The 19791-nt window shown below is 45.1% G+C and overlaps 1 protein-coding gene across 1 annotated transcript; it reads left to right on the top strand.

Moving 5' to 3' along the window:
- The first annotated feature begins 2886 nt into the window (after positions 1–2886).
- Positions 2887–5611, top strand: LOC123183291 (S-type anion channel SLAH2). Its single transcript, XM_044596066.1, has 2 exons — positions 2887–3597; positions 3682–5611. The coding sequence occupies exons 1-2, from the start codon at positions 2968–2970 to the stop codon at positions 4903–4905; spliced, it is 1854 nt and encodes a 617-aa protein (XP_044452001.1). The 5' UTR covers positions 2887–2967; the 3' UTR covers positions 4906–5611.
- The last annotated feature ends 14180 nt before the right edge of the window (positions 5612–19791 follow it).

Raw genomic sequence — 19791 nt, 5'->3', positions numbered from 1 at the left:
TGCTTCCGCCGATCAAATTTTGATAGGAGAAAGGGGTGTAGATCCATTAGACTGAATGAGGTAAGCTGAAACCGCAAAACAAGGTTATGAAATATCGGTTGCTTGAGCCGTTCAAATTTTGCAAGCAGAAAGGGGTGTAGACTCACTAGACTAAATGAGACAAGCTCAAGCTGCAAAACATGGTCATGAAATATCAGTTGCTTGAGCCAATAAATTTTAGTAGAAAGGGGGTGTGAATGCATTAGACTAAATGAGGTAAGCTGAAGCCGCAAAACAAGGTCACGAAGTATCGGTTGCTTGAGCCGATCAAATTTTTCTCGCAAAAAGGGGTGTAGACCCATTAGAATGAATGAGGCAAGCTTAATCCGCCAAACAACATCACGAAATATCGGTTGCTTGAGCCAATCAAATTTTGATAGCAGAAAGGGGTGTGGATCCCTTAGACTGAATGAGGTAAGCTGAAGCCGCAAAACAAGGTCACGAAGTATATATGGGTTGCTTGAGCCGATCAAATTTTGCTCGGAGAAAGGGGGTGTAGACCCATTAGACTGAATGAGGCAAGCTTAATCCACAAAACAACATCACGAAATATGGGTTGCTTGAGCCAATCAAATTTTGATAGCAGAAAGGGGTGTAGATCCATTAGACTGAATGTGATAAGTTGAGGCCGCAAAACAAGGTCAAGACATATCAGTTGCTTGAGCCGACCAAATTTTGCTAGCAGAAAGGGGTGTAGAGCCATTAGACTGAATGAGGTAAGCTTAAGTCGCAAAAAAAGGTCACAAAAAATCATTTGCTTGAGTCGATCAAATTTTGACAGTACAAAGGGGTGTAGATCCATTAGACTGAATGAGGTAAGTTCAAGCCCCAAACACAAGGTCATGAAATATTCGTTGCTTGAGCGGACCAAATTTTGCTAACAAAAAGGGGCGTAGATTCATTAGACCGAATGAGGTAAGCTAATGTCGCAAAACAAGGTCACGACATATTACTATGCCAGGAGATGGAGTCCCTCAAAGTATCGAGCAGTCATGGAGATATACAACCACAACTCGATCGCACGGGTCGGAGATGTGATGCGTCGATCAAAGGAAATGCAGTGAAGGGCATGGATGGAGGACAATTGCACTCATGATCATTATACTAGTTACCGCTCCTTCAAAAATTACAATATATATGCCCTTCATTCATAATGTAGTGCGTATGTATTTTTTGAAAAGTCAAACTTTACAAACTTTGATCAAGTTTATAGAGAGAACTATTTATATCTACAATACAAAACATATAAAAATAAGAAACTATGTCTTATTATAAGTCTAATGATGTAAATGTTTTTATCAACAAACTTGATCAAAGTTTATGTGGTTTGACTTCTCAAAAAATCTACCTGCACTACATTATCAAACGGAGAGAGTATAACATTTCAGTTTATTTTCATTAAGACTGTGTGGTATGGGACGCATCTGTCCATAGTCGCCGCCTCCTCCTCCTCCTCCAAAACAAAAGCTAGGGTTCCTGCATCTCGTCGGTGCCGCCGCAGGTCCGCCTCATCTACGTTGGCCCTAGGGCCATGGGCGCGGTGGATCCTAGCAAGGGCCGACAGGAGGGCTTCGTTTTTAATCGTTTCTTTCAGTTTTGTTAGGGTTTGTGTCCTATTCAGAAAGGCGAGACGGTGGCGGCTCTCTAAAGATGGAATAAAGGTCTCCCCGCCTACCCCCTTCCAGCAGTGGGTCTAGCATTGTTGGTGGACATGTGGAGGTATGTCTCAGGCGGATCTGTCTTTGGTGGATTTGCTCGGATCTCGTCGTTGTTCGTCTACGTTCGTGTGTCTTCGGTTTGGATCTCTCCAATCTACGTTATTCTTCATCGGCGGCGGTTGCTGTTGTGGTGCACTGGTCCTATGGGGCCTTAGCACGACGACTTTTCGACTGTCTACTACAATAAGTTGTGCACGATGACAGGGGCGCGCCTTCGGCTCGCTTCAGTGCTTGTAGTCGTTGTTAGGTGGTCTACGGATCTAGATCTAATTTTTATTTGTTTCTGGTGTTTGTTGTACTGCCATGATTGAGGATGAATAGATCAGAAGTATTCCCGCAAAAAAGACTGTGTGCTACATTTCAGAATACCCACCATCCCCACCACCCACACCAACTTTAGTCAATTGTATTTATATGATTAATGGAAACCTTCCGTTATCTCGAGAAAACTATTATACACCTATAATTCTATAAAAATCATGATAAATACTATTATAGTTTTAATTTACAAACGTGTTACTCGTTTGAGCACGACTGGGCCCCATATATGCACCATTTCGTTGCACCAATCTAATCAGTCGTACTCCTAGTATTACTATCATTTAAGTCAAATTGATACAGCTATACTATTATTCAAGTAAAAACAGACTCAGAAATATCTATCCACGCCGATCCACACTTGCCGGCTCACCCCAACACACGAGACATGTTCGTTGGATCGAGCTCTCTCCGTCACATCGTCTGTCAAAGTCCAGGTGTCACACAAAGAATTTCGTCTCCTTCGACCGATCGATCGGTGGCCGAGGACGTGAAGACGACGACGGGGGTGACGTCGCATTCTGAGATACTACAACTACGGCGCGACCGCGCGCTATATCTTTAGCTGTAGCTTTTCGAGGTGCGGTGCGGCCTGTGCGGTGATGCTTGGAACCTTCGTGTTCCCTCCATCCACGTGCGTGCCGGCGCCGCTGACCTGAGCGGCCCGCCCGCCGGCGCCACTAGCACCGGTCGGTCGGTCGATCCATTTACTGGCTGGCCGCGCGTGCGCCCTCCACTCAGGCCATGTGTGTGTATATAAGCTAGCCACGAACACGCTGCGAAGCACATACATTCACTCGCCACCCGCCGCCAACTCGCACGCGTCTTCAGGAGCTTGCTGGCTGCTCACGCGTCTTCAGCACAGCACAGAGAGAAAGAGAGAGTTGTTAGCATGGCGTCCAGGGAGGTCAGAGTCCAGGTGGCGGGGGTACTAGACGGCAAGCCGAGGTGTGCTCCGTCCCCGGAAACGCTTCTCGATCGTGTCCCCTCGCGGGCCGCCGGTGGCGCGGGCAGGACGGCCAAGGACGCGGCCGTGGCTTCTCACGCTGACACGCCGTGCTCCGTCTCGTTCAGCGTGCCGGGCTCGCCGTCGGGGCTCCACCTCGCGCAGCTTGGCATGCCGCCGTTCGTCCGCGGAAACGACGCCGACGTGGGCGCTGCTCGGGTGCCGCCGAGCGAGTCGAAGGTCGAGCTCGTTCACTACCCGGCGGTACCGCAGCTGCTGAAGCAGGCTCGACACCACTCGCAGCCGTCCCTGGTGGTCAGAGGCGGCGGCGAGGTGCCGACGGTGCTGCGGAGCGACAGCACGCGGGAGCGAGACCGGCGGTTTGACCACTTCAAGACGTTCTCTGGCCGCCTTGAGCGCCAGCTCTCCAACCTCCGCGGGGTGCCACAGGATATCGACGTCGAACAAGGTGCAGCGTCGAAGATCTCAGAAGAGGACACCGACGAGGACGATGAAGTGCCCACCGCCGACCGCTACTTCGCCGCGCTCGAAGGCCCCGAGCTCGAGACCCTTCGTGTACGTACCACGTAACCGTGTAGCGTTCCACAAAAAAGTTTCACCATTACAATCTTTGTGTCTAATGACCACATGAACATGCAGTCGACCGAGGTGGCGGTGCTGCCTAAGGACGAGACATGGCCGTTCCTGCTCCGGTTCCCCATCAGCGCCTTTGGGATGTGCCTTGGCGTGAGCAGCCAGGCCATGCTCTGGAAGACCCTGCAGACAGAGCCCTCCACCAAGTTTCTTCACGTGCACCCGGTCGTCAACCACGTCCTCTGGTGGGTCTCCGTCGCACTCATGGTGGTCGTCTCCATCACCTACCTCTTGAAGATCGTCTTCTACTTCGAGGCCGTCCGCCGTGAGTTCCATCACCCGGTGCGCGTCAACTTCTTCTTCGCGCCATGGATCGCCTGCCTCTTCCTCGTCAAGGGTTTGCCACATCCGGTGTGGGAAATCCACCACGCCGTCTGGTATGTGCTCATGGCGCCCATCTTGTGCCTCGACCTTAAAATCTACGGACAATGGATGTCTAGCGGCGAGCGACGCCTCTCTAAGGTGGCTAACCCATCCAACCACCTTGCCGTCGTTGGCAACTTTGTCGGTGCGCTGCTAGGCGCCAGGATGGGCCTCCGGGAGCTTCCCATCTTCTTCTTTGCTGTCGGGTTGGCCCACTATGGCGTGCTCTTCGTCACTCTCTATCAGCGGCTCCCCACCAACGTGCAGCTCCCCAAGGAGCTCCACCCAGTGTTCTTCCTTTTCGTTGCCGCACCTAGTGTTGCATCCATGGCGTGGACAAGGATCTCTGGCGAGTTCAACAATGGTGCTAAGCTCCTTTACTTTGTCTCACTATTCCTCTATGTGTCGTTGGTGGTACGCGTCAACCTCTTTCGGGGGTTTAGGTTCTCCCTGGCATGGTGGGCATACACATTCCCGATGACGAGTGTGGCCTTGGCGACAGTGTTGTATGCATCGGAGGTAGACAACATGTTGACACGGGCACTGGCAGTCGGATTGTCAGGAATCGCTGTTGTCACAGTCACCGGCGTGCTAGCCACCACCATGTACCATGCCTTCGTGCGCAAGGACCTCTTCCCCAACGACGTATCCATCGCCATCACGCGGCGAAGGCCCAAGTTTAGCAAGATCCTCGCGCACCTTCGATCGTCGGGCTCTGATGTCAAGGAGCTTGTTCTCTCCATCCCAAATTTCAGTTCCAATTCCAAGCAGGGTGCATACTCCGATGATGCTGGCTCCAACTCCAGGATGAGCAGCAGTGTCGGCGAGTCTCCAGTGGCGCACGGGCATGGAAGAATAGAGTGTTAGACGGTCGGTGCAAGACACGGTGCATGTACGCACGGCTAGCTTATGTTGATTATTAGTAGTACTTGTATAGAGTTCTTTAGATTTTTTTCTTCATTCTTTTTCTTCTTTGCAGACTTTCTGCACATAGTTGCAAATTAGGACTGCACTGACGTAACATTTTTCCACCTTCAAGTTCGCCGTGGATTTACCTTTTCCACACAAGCTACTAGTACTAAGTACATACAAAAAAAGTACGTAAATGATGTACGTCCACAGGTGTTAGTCGATGTGCATTCACATATCCTTGTGTAACCTTTTTCCACCCTCAAGTCAAATTCGAAAGCTACTAGTACTCTCTCTGTTCTTAAATATAATTCTTTTAAAGATTTCAATAGAGATTACATATGGAGTAAAATGAGTGAATCTACGCTATAAATGTGTTTGTATACAGCCGTACGCTGTCCCAATTGGAATATCTATAAAAAGACTTATATTTAGAAACGGAGGGAGTACTAATTGTGTATACTTGACGTGTGTTTGCTGGTGTTTTTTTAAGAGTACGTCAAAGTGTACCATATTTTGACAAATAATATATAAATTATACGTAGCAAAAATAATATCATCAGAAACTATGTTTAACTATGAATTCAAACTTTGACAAAAAATACGAAGAGGATCAATAAACGAAGAGGATCAAACTTTAATAGTTAAAATATTTTAATAGTAAAATGACAAGCATTAATAATGCTCTAGGCCGGTAAAAGTTCGTACCTTGGATTCCTTTTGAAAAAAAGGAATCAGGTATGAGTGTAATGTACGTACGGTCAAAGGTACTCACATTCGGGTTAGTTTTTTTTTTTTTTTTGAGAAATCACCGGGAGAGGAGTCCCTTCACCTGAATATATTACTCAAAGTGGCCATTATGCCAAGAGAGTGATCCAGTTTATAAGGGAAACCGGATTGAAAACCTGAACAAGTTGACCCCGTTTATAAGGAAAACCGGGCCGAAACCCGTACAAGTAACAAGATTACAAAAGGATGAGAAGAACATGACGCCCAAGATAAGGCAGGACCTAGCTAGCAGGTGAAAAGGACCATCACCACGAGAGAGGCTAGGTTAGTTCTAGGCCAGGTTCACAGGAACATAAGAGGAAGGGTTTACTTGACTTTGGTGATCCCATAGCTACTGGTTAGCTAAGACTATCTATATAGGAGTATCATAAATGGTGTGATGTGTAGAAAATATGGTGGAAGCGTTCTACCCTCCGTGGAGGGCCACGTGAGTATTTATTGTTACGATGGGGCTTATCCCATAGGGCGCATACAGTTGAGATTGTAACTTGGAGAGAGAGAGAGAGAGAGAGAGAGAGAGAGAGAGAGAGAGAGAGAGAGAGAGAAGATCTAAACAACATGCAAGTCCATCTCTACAACAACATGACCCTAACTACCTGAAGCGCCTGACTACAGAAGATATGTTTAACACACCCCCTTAATCACAACTTGGTCAAGTTGAGATTATACTTGAACTCTTCAAAACTCTTTATGAGCAATGCCTTGGTAACACCATCTGCAATATGATATTTTGAATGAATAAAACGGATGTCCAACTATTTGCAAGCAACACGTTCTCTCACAAAATGAAAATCTATCTCAATATGCTTTGTTCGAGCATCGAACACTGGATTTGCAGAAAGGTATGTAGTACCCAAGTTATCACACCAAAGATAAGGAGCCTGAACCTGTTTCACACCAAGTTCCTTGAGTATAGACTGTATCTAGATAATCTCTGCAGTGGCATCCGCCAAAGCTTTATATTCAGCCTCTGTACTAGACCTGGAAACCGTTGCCTATTTCTTAGCACACCATGATACTAGATTTGGACCAACGAATATTGCAAAACCTCCTGTTGACCTCCTGTCATCAAGACTGCCAGCCCTGTCAGCATCAATAAATGGACTGATAAGGGTGGAATGAGATTTGCTAATCGTTCGTCCAAAGCCAGCTGTGTTGCTGACATATCTGAGAATACGCTTAGCAGCTGTCCAATGAAGAGTGGTAGGTGCATGCAGAAACTGACATACTTTGTTTACAACAAAGGAGATATCTGGTCTAGTAAGAGTTAAATATTGCAAGGCACCAATCATGCTTCTATACCGAGTGCTATCTTCCTGATTCAGGAGCTCACCTTCATGCAGACTCTGAGCCTATATCCTTCAGAAGTTAAGATCTCCCAAGTCCTTCAATGCAAACTCTGAGCCTATATCCTTCAGAAGTGTTGTCACTGCCTCATCAGATGCACTAGTGACGATGATATCATCAACATATATATACATTGTTGTATTAAATTTATTATAAATAAATAATGAAGTGTCAGACTTGGAAGAAACAAAACCAATATCTTGCAACTTCACGCTTAATCGAGAATACCATGCTCTTGGCGCCCGTTTCAGACCATAAAGAGTCTTGTCAAGTTTGCACACATGAAACAGTGCATTCTTGTTCTCAAACTCAGGTGGTTGTTTCATGTAAACCTCCTCTTCCAGAATACCATGCAAAAACGCATTCTGTAGTCCAACTGTCTTAGGCTCCATCTCCTAGACACAGCAATAGACAAAACCAATCTGATAGAAGCAGCTTTAACAGCCGAACTAAAGGTGTCCTCATAATCTATGCCATATCTTTGTTTAAAACTTTTAGCTACCAATCTAGCTTTATACCTATCAATTGTTCCATCTGCTTTTTTTCTTAATTTTGTACACCCACTTACAATCTATCAAAATTTTACCTTGACCACATGGAACCAAGTGCCAAGTATTGTTTTTCCTCAAGGCCATATATTCTTCTTCCATGGCCTTACTCCATTTCGGATCTGCCAAAGCTTCCTCAACAGAATGTGGTTCTCCTGTGCTACATGTCAGTCCAAACTTCAATTTTTTTTGTAACTGACAGGCTGAATTTTCCCTGTTTGTAACCTTGTACTGGTGCATGGAGGACGTGGAGCAGGCACATCCGACTCGGCCGCAGAAGATCCCACGCCCGATCACCCAGTCCTAGCGGGACTCGATCCCGAGGGAGATCCCGCGCCAGATGTGCCCGCCCTCGATCCCGAGAGGGGTTCGCTGGCAGACAGCCCGGGCGAACCAGCAGCGCCCATGTTGGAGGTGGGGGCCGCAGCTGGCTGGAGCTGTTGCGCCTGAGTGGGGGACAGCCGAGCCAGGCTATCAGAACCCCACAGGCCCGCGGCGCGCGTGGCAGACGGAGATTGGCTCGCGTCAGCCCCGCGTGGGCCGCCCGCCCCGTCACGTCCGGAGGTTGATTCAGGATGCATGCTACCACTTGAGCACTGCGTTGGTATTCCCTTGAAGAGGAAAGGGTGATGGCAAAGTAGCGTAAGTATTTCCCTCAGTTTTTGAGAACCAAGGTATCAATCCAGTAGGAGACCACACGCAAGTCCCTCGTACCTACACAAACAAATAAGAACCTTGCAACCAACGCGATAAAGGGGTCGTCAATCCTTTCACGGCCACTTGCAAAAGTGAGATCTGATAGAGATGATAAGATAATATTTTTGGTATTTTATGATAAAGATGAAAAGTAAAGAGTGCAAAATAAAATAGATTGGAAACTTCTATGATGGAGAATAGACCCGGGGGCCATAGGTTTCACTAGTGGCTTCTCTCAAGATAGCATAAGTATTATGGTGGGTGAACAAATTACTGTCGAGCAATTGATAGAATAGTGCATAGTTATGAGAATATCTAGGCATGATCATGTATATAGGCATCACGTCCGCGACAAGTAGACCGAATCGATTCTGCATCTACTACTATTACTCCACACATCGACCGCTATCCATCATGCATCTAGAGTATTAGGTTCATAAGAACAGAGTAACGCATTAGGCAAGATGACATGATGTAGAGGGATAAACTCAAGCAATATGATATAAACCCCATCTTTTTATCCTCGATGGCAACAATACAATACATGTCGTTTCCCCTTCTGTCACTGGGATCGAGCACCGCATGATTGAACCCAAAGCTAAGCACTTCTCCCATTGCAAGAAAGATCAATCTAGTAGGCCAAACCAAACTGATAATTCGAAGAGACTTGCAAAGATATCAAATCATACATAAAAGAATTCAAAGGAGATTCAAATATTGTTCATAGATAATCTTGATCATAAACCCACAATTCATCGGATCTCGACAAACACACCGCAAAAAGAGTTACATCGAATAGATCTCCACGAAGATCGAGGAGAACTTTGTATTGAGATCCAAACAGAGAGAAGAAGCCATCTAGCTAATAACTATGGACCCGAAGGTCTGAGGTAAACTACTCACACATCATCGGAGAGGCCATGGTGTTGATGTAGAAGCCCTCCGTGATCGATTCCCCCTCCGGCGGAGCACCGAAAAAGGCCCCAAGATGGGATCTCACGGGTACAGAGAGTTGCGGCGGTGGAAATAGGGTTTCGTGGTGCGCCTGGATGTTTTGAGGGTATATGAGTATATATAGGCGAAGGAAGTAGGTCAGGGGAGCCACGAGGGGCCCATGAGGGTGGGGGTGCGCCCATGGGGGGAGGCGCGCCTCCCTGCCTCGTGGCCTCCTCGTTTATTTCTTAACGTCCACTCCAAGTCCTCTGGATCATGTTTGTTCCAAAAATCACTCTCCCGAAGGTTTCATTCCGTTTGATATTCCTTTTCTGTGAAACATTGAAATAGGCAAAAAAAACAGCAATTTGCACTGGGCCTTGGGCTAGTAGGTTAGTCCCAAAAATAATATAAAAGTGAATAATAAAGCCCATTAAACATCCAAAACAGAATATATAACAGCATGGAACAATCAAAAATTATAGATACGTTGGAGACGTATCAAGCATCCCCAAGCTTAATTCCTGCTCGTCCTCGAGTAGGTAAATGATAAAAACAGAATTTTTGATGTGGAATGCTACCTAGCATAATTCTCAATGTAATTTTCTTTATTGTGGCATGAATGTTCAGATCCGAAAGATTCAAGATAAAAAGTTTAATATTGACATAAAAATAATAATACTTCAAGCATACTAATAAAGCAATCATGTCTTCTCAAAATAACATGGCCAAAGAAAGTTATCCCTACAAAATCATATAGTCTGGCTATGCTCTATCTTCATCACACAAAAATATTTAAATCATGCACAACCCCGATGACAAGCCAAACAATTGTTTCATACTTTTGATGTTCTCAAACTTTTTCAATCTTCACGCAATACATGAGCGTCAGTCATGGACATAGCACTATATGTGGAATAGAATGGTGGTTGTGGAGAAGACAAAAAAAGGAGAAGATAGTCTCACATCAACTAGGCGTATCAACGGGCTATGGAGATGCCCATCCATAGATATCAATGTGAGTGAGTAGGGATTGCCATGCAACGGATGCACTAGAGCTATAAGTGTATGAAAGCTCAACAAAAGAAACTAAATGGGTGTGCATCCAACTCGCTTGCTCACGAAGACCTAGGGCATTTTGAGGAAGCCCATCATTGGAATATACAAGCCAAGTTCTATAATGTAAAACTCCCACTAGTATATGAAAGTGACAACATAGGAGACTCTCTATCATGAAGATGTTGGTGCTACTTTGAAGCACAAGTGTGGTAAAAGGATAGTAACAATGTCCCTTCTCTCTTTTTCTCTCATTTTTTATTTGGGCCTTCTCCCTTTTTTTCTTTCTCTTTTTTGGCCTCTTTTCTTTCTCTTTTTATTTATTTAGTCCGGAGTCTCATCCCGACTTGTGGGGGAATCATAGTCTCTATCATCCTTTCCTCACTTGGGACAATGCTCTAATAATGATAATCATCACACTTTTATTTACTTACAACTCAATACTTAGAACAAAATATGACTCTATGTGAATGCCTCCGGCAGTGTACCGGGATATGCAATGAATCAAGAGTGACATGTATGAAAATCGTGAACGGTGGCTTTGCCACAAAGACGATGTCAACTACATGATCATGCAAAGCAATATGACAATGATGGAGCGTGTCATAATAAACGGAACGGTGGTAAGTTGCATGGCAATATATCTTGCAATGGCTATGGAAATGCCATGATAGGTAGGTATGGTGGCTGTTTTGCGAAAGGTGTGCGGTATTAGAGAGGCTAGCAATGGTGGAAGGGTGAGAGTGTGTATAATCCATGGACTCAACATTAGTCATAAAGAACTCACATACTTATTGCAAAAATCTATTAGTTATCGAAACAAAGTACTACACGCATGCTCCTAGGGGGATAGATTGGTAGGAAAAGACCATCGCTCGTCCCCGACCACCACTCATAAGGAAGACAATCAATAAATAAATCATGCTCCGACTTCATCACATAACGGTTCACCATACGTGCATGCTACGGGAATCACAAACTTTAGAACAAGTATTTCTCAAATCCACAACTACTCAACTAGCATGACTCTAATATCACCATCTTCATATCTCAAAACAATCATAAAGAATCAAACTTCTCTTAATATTCGATGCACTTTGTATGATAGTTTCTATTATACCTATCTTGGATGCCTATTATATTAGGACCAAGCTGTTTTGTAGGACTACCAAAATAATATAAGTGAAGCATGAGAGATCAATAATTTCTATGAAATGAACCACCACCGTGTTCTAAAAAGATATAAGTGAAGCACTAGAGCAAAACTATTTAGCTCAAAAGATATAAGTGAAGCACATAGAGTATTCTAATAAATTCCGAATCATGTGTGTCTCTCCCAAAAGGTGTGTACAGCAAGGATGACTGTGGCAAACTAAAAAGCAAAGACTCAAATCATACAAGACGCTCCAAGCAAAACACATATCATGTGGTGAATAAAAATATAGCATCAAGTAAGTTACCGACGGACGAAGACGAAAGAGGGGATGCCTTCCGGGGCATCCCCAAGCTTAGGCTTTTGGTTGTCCTTGAATTTACCTTGGGGTGCCTTGGGCATCCCCAATCTTAGGCTCTTGCCACTCCTTGTTCCATAATCCATCAACTCTTTACCCAAAAACTTGAAAACTTCACAACACAAAACTCAACAGAAAATCTCATGAGCTCCGTTAGCGAAATAAAACAAACCACCACTTTAAGGTACTGAAAGGGCATGTAGCCCCTAAGTGTGGTTTTGGTAATTGAATGACAATCTCTATGGACTAATGTTTTCAGTGAGATATATTTGAAGGTTTTGTCCATAGATGGTGCCTCAAGGATATTGGATGGAATCAAGGATGAAGTCCATATAGATGAAGTTATATTTGCTCTAAGCTTTGGTATTAAATGACAATTCCTATGGAGCATCAAGTGCATTGGATCTTATATGAAGATATGTTCCATAGTGATGCTTGAAGTTCTTTGGGTTGTTTTGTGAAGATTGCCATCAAAGCATCCAAAGAAGTCCTCATGGTATCCCTCTCTGGATACCCCATGCACACGGGCTTATACCGTGCGCACGGGGTCGAGTGTCAACTCTCTGGATACCCCGTGCTCACGGGGCCTAGGTGTTGGCTCTCGAGATTCCATATCCAGCGAGGTTTCAAGTTGGTCTTCTGAGGATCAAGGCTTGAGAGAATAATCAAAGAGAAGAATTCGAGTTATGGTTTCAAGACAAGATCATGATGAGCTCATGTGTTGGGTTTCGGTTGATCAAGCCTTGAAGCAAGCAACTAGAGTGAAGAATTCATTATGCCTCTCAAGACAAGATCATGTTGATCAATTCTTGAAGCAAGCAACTAGAGTGACGAATTCATTATGCCTCTCAAGAGTTTGGGATGGAGTTTTTAGAAGGGCAAGTGGTGACCAAGATGATATTCATAGTGGAACTTGATATGGTCATGAAAGAGTCTTTGGTGATATTGTCTTGAAGCAATGAAGTGAAATGAAGAGTTCATTGTGGCTTTCAAGAAACCAAGATGGAGCTTGAAGTAAAGATGTTGGTTGACCAAGATGAAGCTCGAAGATTATATCTAAGTGGTCAACTCACAAAGCACAAACAATGTACCACGTGAGATCAAGTGATCTAGTGGTATGGTAAGTAATTATGAATTGTGCTTTGTTACCTAACCCATGCTATATGTTTGTTATGTCTTTGTGGGTTAGGTGTTTCTCATAGGCTTGCATCAAAAGGAAAGATCTCGTGTAGCCTATGTGTGGATGACATCAAGTGGTGATGGTCATCGGATTCGAGGAGTCCAAGTGCAAGATGAGATGACATCAAGTGGTGATGGTCATCGAGTTCGGGGAGTCCAGGTGCAAGATGAGAAGCCGGAGGTTATATGCTTTGAAGCTTGCGGTCCACATCATGATAATGTGCATGTGAAGATGGGCTTGAGATAAGGCTTCCCTCATTGCATCATGAGGAAGCAATTCGATTATCTTCACCAAGTGGTCGTGGACAAGAAAGGGATTCCAACTTGAGGCAAGCATTAAAGTCATCATCAAGCTCAAGTTGAATGTGCAAGGCAAAGGTATACCTTAGCTAGGTTTTCCTAGTTTTGCCGGTCTCATAGTGCTTGGTGGGAGACCGGATTATAGGTTTGATAGCCGTACTATTAAGAGGGACTCTCGGGCAAGTAGCTTGATCACGTCGCATGTAGAGAGCTCAAACCTTTGCATTACTTGCATCATTCTTTCTTGTTGATCTTGGGTGGTTCTCTATGTGAGGACCTTGGGCTTTTCCATAGCTTCAAAACGAGCCCAAGATCATCGAATTCGGAGTCCGTATGCCCAAGTTATCGATGTTTTAGTGGGCTGCTGCTGGCTGTCCTGGGGACCCCGTGTGCACGGGGTCTTTGACCCCCGTGCGCACGGGGTGTCCAGAATTCTGGGTACTCCGTGCACACGGGCTCGTACCGTGCACACGGGACCCCGTGCACCCGGGGTCTCAACCCCCGTGCGCACGGGGTGCCCAGGAAATGCCCGTTGGAGCCCCAACGGCTAGTTTCGGAGTTTGGCTATTTAAGGGCCCTTTCCTCCCACCGGTTGGGGGTTAGTTCACACACATTCTAAACACCATTTTGAGCCTCTCTCCACCTCTCCCAAACCCCTATCTCCCCTCTATGTGAAGGGGAATTTGTGGATGGATTAGTGAGCCATTTGTTGATCATATCCAAAGCATCCCCTCTCTTCAATCTCCTACTTTCAAGAGTGCATCTTATGAGATTGAGAGAGTGAGTTGAGCATTTGTTGCTTGACCTTGCATTGCATTTGTTGCATTGGTTTGAGCTCCCTGCATCGATTTGTTCGAGTGTGAGCCCGTGAGTTTATTAGTCTTGGAGGCCTCCGCATCCTAGACGGTTTGGTGAATGTGGAGTGTGATGAGAATAACAGCTTCCATGCGGAGCAATTTGTTTCAAGTGTTGTAGGTGATGAGGCTCCTTCCCAAGCTACAAGTACAATGGGGATTGGTCATATTCTTCCACAAGAAACACCCCTTGTCCATGTAGAAGAAGAACGAGTAAGAGCCCCTCTTGTGGATCCACCACAAGGGAAGTCATCACCCCCAACACAAGAGCAAGATGCTATGGGAGATCGTTTACCTATCCAAGAACAAGATCAAGTCCCTCATGTTCATGGGCTAGATCAAGGGCCCCTTGAACCAATGCTCTCTCGATAACAAGTACTTACTTCATGCGTTTGTTTAAATTAGAGTCAACATTGTGTATGTTGCATCATGGCATGTTTAGTACTTGTTGAGTTTGTGTTTCTTGCAACAGCTTAAACCTCCTTATTGCATCTATGAGACTTTTGAGAAGAAGCATATCATGGGGATCTATAAAACCATGCTCATGGTTCACTTATCCCAAATATGCCAATTAAGCAATTTATTGCATACCCATTCCTCAAAGTGCTCTTATGTGCAATATTGATAAAATTGCAAGAAACAATCTTTTTGGTTGTGGTATTTGCTCTCATGCTTAGTAATTCATTTTTATACAAATGAGATCAGTTTGCGCCATGTGCCTTGTGCCATGTGCCATGCGACAAAGCCCTACGCTAAGATCAAGTTTGTATAAATAATGGATTCATTCTTGGATATCATGTTCTTATCTTTTGTATCTTTTTGTGTGTGCAAGTTTCTTTGTGGATGCTCATCTTGATGATTATTGGCCACGTAAGAAACTTATACACATGAGAAAGTGCATATCCCTTCGTAACTGGATATGTGCATTTGATTCCACTCACAATATGAGAAATGCACAAATTAAGGAGGAACTCATACTATATTGGTCTTCTAGATTTTTTCTCCATTTTGGCACTTGTTGCCAATGGGGGAGAAGTTTAGAGGGTTTAGGTGAAGTAGGTTGGTTCATGCATATCTACATTTGTTGTGGTTGTTGCATGGATGTGTATATAGAGGAAACTCCACCAAGTTCTTCCATGCACATATTGTGGGGGAGTTTGCTCTATATAGCGTGGTTCTACTAGTATCAAATTCTTGTGTAGTATTTCGATGCTAGTACAACCCGTTTTGATAACATCAATTATCTTTGTGATATTTGAGGCTATCAAAACCACCTCAAGTATTCAATTTATTATCGGATAGATTGCATACTTGTTTTAAATTCATTATATAAACCCTCTTGTTGAGATTGTCATCAATTACCAAAATGGGGGAGATTGAAAGGGCATGTAGCCCCTAAGTGTGGTTTTGGTAATTGAATGACAATCTCTATGGACTAATGTTTTCAGTGAGATATATTTGAAGGTTTTGTCCATAGATGGTGCCTCAAGGATATTGGATGGAATTAAGGATGAAGTCCAATCCTCAAAAACCTAAATGAAAAAAAGATACGGGGCTTTTAAGATCTAGAGAGGCAAAAAAATTCAAAAAATTTCAAATTGTGGTCAAACTGTGGTCAAACAATGGTCAAACTAATTATTCTAGAATATTAGTGTTACTAAATAATTATTTCAGTTTTTTTGAATTTTGGTCAAATCTGGTCAAACTGTGGTCAAACAGTGGTCAAACAATGGTCAAACTAATTATTCCAGAAATATTAGTGTTTACTAAATAATTATTGTTTTTTAAAACAATAGTTTCAAACTCAAACAGTGAAATGTGTCACTTCCTGCTCAAGCTAAATTGCTGAGGGTTAATAGAATTGACATCTTACTATTGTCAGAAAAACAACAAGTGCAGACTTGGAAACGAGGGAGAATAGAACCCGAAAGTTAAGCGTGCTCCGGCTGTAGTAGTGAGAGGATGGGTGACCGTCCGGGAAGTTAGATGATTTGAAATGATGAGGGGTGATTAGAGATTAGAGGATAAATTGAGCAATGATGAGGGGTGGTGATTAGAGATTAAAGGTTAAAATAATTCAGAAATTTGAAAATAAAAAAAATTTAAAAAAAATTTGCAAATTTTTTTTCAAAAAAAAAAAATCATAAAATTTCCTTTAATGAAGGGCGCAGCGTCTAGAACAGAAATAATCCAGGCCATGTCGAGGATACGTATGTAGCAAAGAGAAACATGTGTGAGGTTATTGAATGCCGGAGAGAGCAATGCTGGATTGTCAATGTAGGATTGCAGATGCTGTGCCGACAGGCTTATGGCACGAAGGAGAGGAACAGAGCTGAACCGCATGCTGTGGACCAACGTCAAGTCATCGCACAGAAGGCGCTCAAGTTTCGGGAGTCTGGTCAGCTCGACACCGTGGAAGAAGCAGTCATGGAGTTCCAAGGCCAAGAGCGACGAGCTGGGAGCGTCGATTTCCAATTTCTCCACAACGGAGTCCAAACATCTGCAGCTGGTCAAGGAAAGGAGCTCTAGGCCATGACAGGCGTCAAGGAGACCGGTGATCTCCGAGCTGGTGGCGAAGACGAACTCGTGGAGGGTGATGTTGGTGAGCCGGGCGAAGGCGGTGGGGAAGGACGCCATGAACGATGCAAGGCGTTGATCGTACTCGCCGAACTCGACACCGTATGCAGTCCGTAAGGTGAGCTCAAGGCGGTCGGTAGTGGTGGCGGCGATGGCGTCGCCGATGGAGCGCAGGCACGGGTCTACCTCTACAAGGTAGAAGGCGAGGCGCAAGCTTGTCCGGTGACGGGTGGGTTGCAACCCCTTTTCAAAAGTTCACCTTGCATAAAGTAATTAATTTTTTTTTGAGAAACTTTCAATCTATTCATTTTCAATCGTGACGGTACAAAGAGCAACAGAGGTGATCAATATTACAACCATGTCTTCGGACCACCTAGTGACGACTACAAGCACTGGAGCGAGCCGTAGGCGCGCCGCCATCATCACCTTTCCCTCACCGGAGCTGGGCAAACCTTGTTGTAGTAGACAATTAGGAAGTCGTCGTGCTAAGGCCCCATAGGACCAGCGCACCAGAGTAGCAACCATCGCTGATGAAGAAATTCATAGATCAGAAGGATCAAACCTGTATACACACGGACGAAGACGAACAAAGACCGTAACCAAATAGATCCACTGAGGACCAGCGCCGACCGAATCCCTCAATATCCGACGGTGACAAATCTTCACACGCCTTCCAACGATGCTAAACGCATCATTCGACGGGGGTAGAAAGTGGATGTAGACATGTACTAGTGATACATGGATGCATTGGACAACGAGGAAAAGAGTAGGTCCCGTGTGCCACTTAGGGCGGCCGTGATTTAAAGGACCTTTTTAGTAATTTTGGTGGATTAAAATAATATTTTTCTATGTTGGCCGTTTGACCCGTAGAATTGAATACTATAGAAAATTTTCTTAAGATTTTTTTACTATTTCTCAAAGGATTTATAGCATCCATTCAAACATCTTTGAAAAGAATCATTTGTTTTTCCTATAATGCAATCAAACAACCTAAATTTTGTAGGATTGAGATTTTTTTCCGACAAATGGTGGATTTTATTGACTCAAAATGGAGCATCAGGAGCAGGATACATAATACAATGAGCACACACCCGGCCTCTGCATAGTTACGATGCACTCAGCTAATTGAAGGAGTGAGATGACCATAACATTCCAATCCTATACGTTTTCTTTTCCTATATTTTTAGAATCCTGCGAATGAAAGAGGCCCTTAATGTGATCCTGCCGCACATCTACACACCTCAATGTGGATCTTCAAATCCATGCAATCGTCGTGTCGCTCATTACGGGCGACTCGGGCAGCACCACCGCCACCACCGCAGCAACCCCCTCCCCGGCCTCTCCCCCTCACCGCCGTCGGTCAGCACCTCCGGGGCAAAGCCCCGCGCGGTCGCCGGTGGTGGCGGGATCTCTCTCTCTCTCCTTCGCTGATTCTCTCCTAGGTGATTGTACAACTGATCATCACGAGATCCGTTCTGCTGCCTCGGCTACGTCGTATGTCCTGCTACAGGTCAACTACGTAGCTCCGCCACCGCTAGATCCCTACGATGCGGGATTATGGCCTGCTGGTTGTGAATCTTTGTTGATGAGCGGTGGTTCCAATCTGACGGGTCTGGCCGGAGGTCGCCAGGGCGAGACTTGGACAACCCAAGGAGTGATTTCTTGCCCGTTTGTCCAGATCCATGTGGCCAGCGCCGGTGCGGCTGCTGCATGCGCTTCATCGTTGGTGATGATCCGTGTGGTGGCAGGCTCTGGCTTGGCGTTGGATGGAGGCCTCGTTGGCCTCTGTCCAACCTATGGGGGCGGTCTCCACATGGACGACGCTGCCGGCAACGGTCTCCTTCAAGCCTAACCGTGCTGGCATCAGTTGGCCTCTGGAGTTGCGGATTGTGCTGGTCATCGAAGGATCTTCATGAGAATTTTCTCTTTCAGATCTGGTGGCTGCTATCAAATGATCTTATTGGCATGGTTGTGGGATGCAGCTGAAGGACTTCCTCGTGAGTATTCACGGTTCTCACTCTGGCCAGTTTGTCTTCGACAATGAGATACAATCTATCGACGGTGACTTGACACACATGATATTGTTGTGCAACGACGGCGCTGGGATTTCTAGCCCAACACATGAAGTTGTTATGATCGTGGAATAGTGGTGGCGATAACACACAATTTACTTCGTTGTGGTGGTGCTTCACGGGTACCCGCTCTAGAGCTCCGGGGTTAAAAACCTAGGTCTGACCTTAGTTGGTTATGCCTGGCAATGGAGATGTTTTTGCGTCGTTACCTTGTTGAAGGCATTGCTCGGATATGCTCAGACTTCTTCTTTAGGGTGAAAGCCTAGAATCTGGCATTTGTTGGATCCAGTGACGATGGCGCTTGAGCGTTGTTCCCTTCGTGAAGGCGTTGTTGTTGAAGAACCTCGGTGTCCTTATGGTGTCAAAAGGTTGTTGGTGTGGATATGGTTGTTGGCATAGTTTGTCGATCGTTGTTCAGATCGCTTTGGGTTTTTCCTTTTTCCTTTTTCTCGCTTAGGCATAGCTTTGGTCTTGTATGACTTTGCTCTTTGCTGGCGTGCTTACTTGTGTGTGTGTGTGCGTTGGTATTGGTCGTGTGTATTCTAGTTATGCAGAGGCCGGGTGTGTGCTCATTGTGTTTGTATCCACTTGATGCTTCATTTTGAGTCAATAAAAGCTAGCCCTTATGGAAAAAATCCATGCAATCCATGCACGTCAATCATACGATACAAAGGCATCATAGTTCAACAGTTTGAAACATATATGACATAGCAAAACAAATCACAATTCAACAATCCAGACATTGCCAAAATGAAATCAAAGTCGGAGCCTGACGGGTCGTGGGCAGCCTGGGCACGGCCAGCGCCCATGCTTGTCCGTGCCCAAACTAGCTGCAGGGAGTGACAGGCGTCCACCGGTGGCCTCTGCGTTAGTGGAAAGCTTTTCGGAATGCCCCAAACGGCCGTCTGATCCTCCTCTGTCCCAACCTGGTTCGACGTAACAATCCTTGTCGACGGCTGGATCAACGGGGTGCAGGCTCCCT

Source organism: Triticum aestivum, chromosome 1D (assembly GCF_018294505.1).
Source record: "Triticum aestivum cultivar Chinese Spring chromosome 1D, IWGSC CS RefSeq v2.1, whole genome shotgun sequence".
In the NCBI taxonomy this organism is placed as follows: Eukaryota; Viridiplantae; Streptophyta; class Magnoliopsida; order Poales; family Poaceae; genus Triticum; species Triticum aestivum.
The sequence above is the reverse complement of the archived record's forward strand: the minus strand, read 5'-3'. Positions and strand labels throughout refer to the sequence as shown.

Excerpts from the sequence above, each read along its gene's own strand:
- LOC123183291 (XM_044596066.1), top strand. The coding sequence starts at position 2,968 with ATGGCGTCCAGGGAGGTCAGAGTCCAGGTGGCGGGGGTACTAGACGGC. Across the intron at positions 3,598-3,681 it reads CCGAGCTCGAGACCCTTCGT|TCGACCGAGGTGGCGGTGCT; the intron begins GTACGTACCACG and ends ATGAACATGCAG.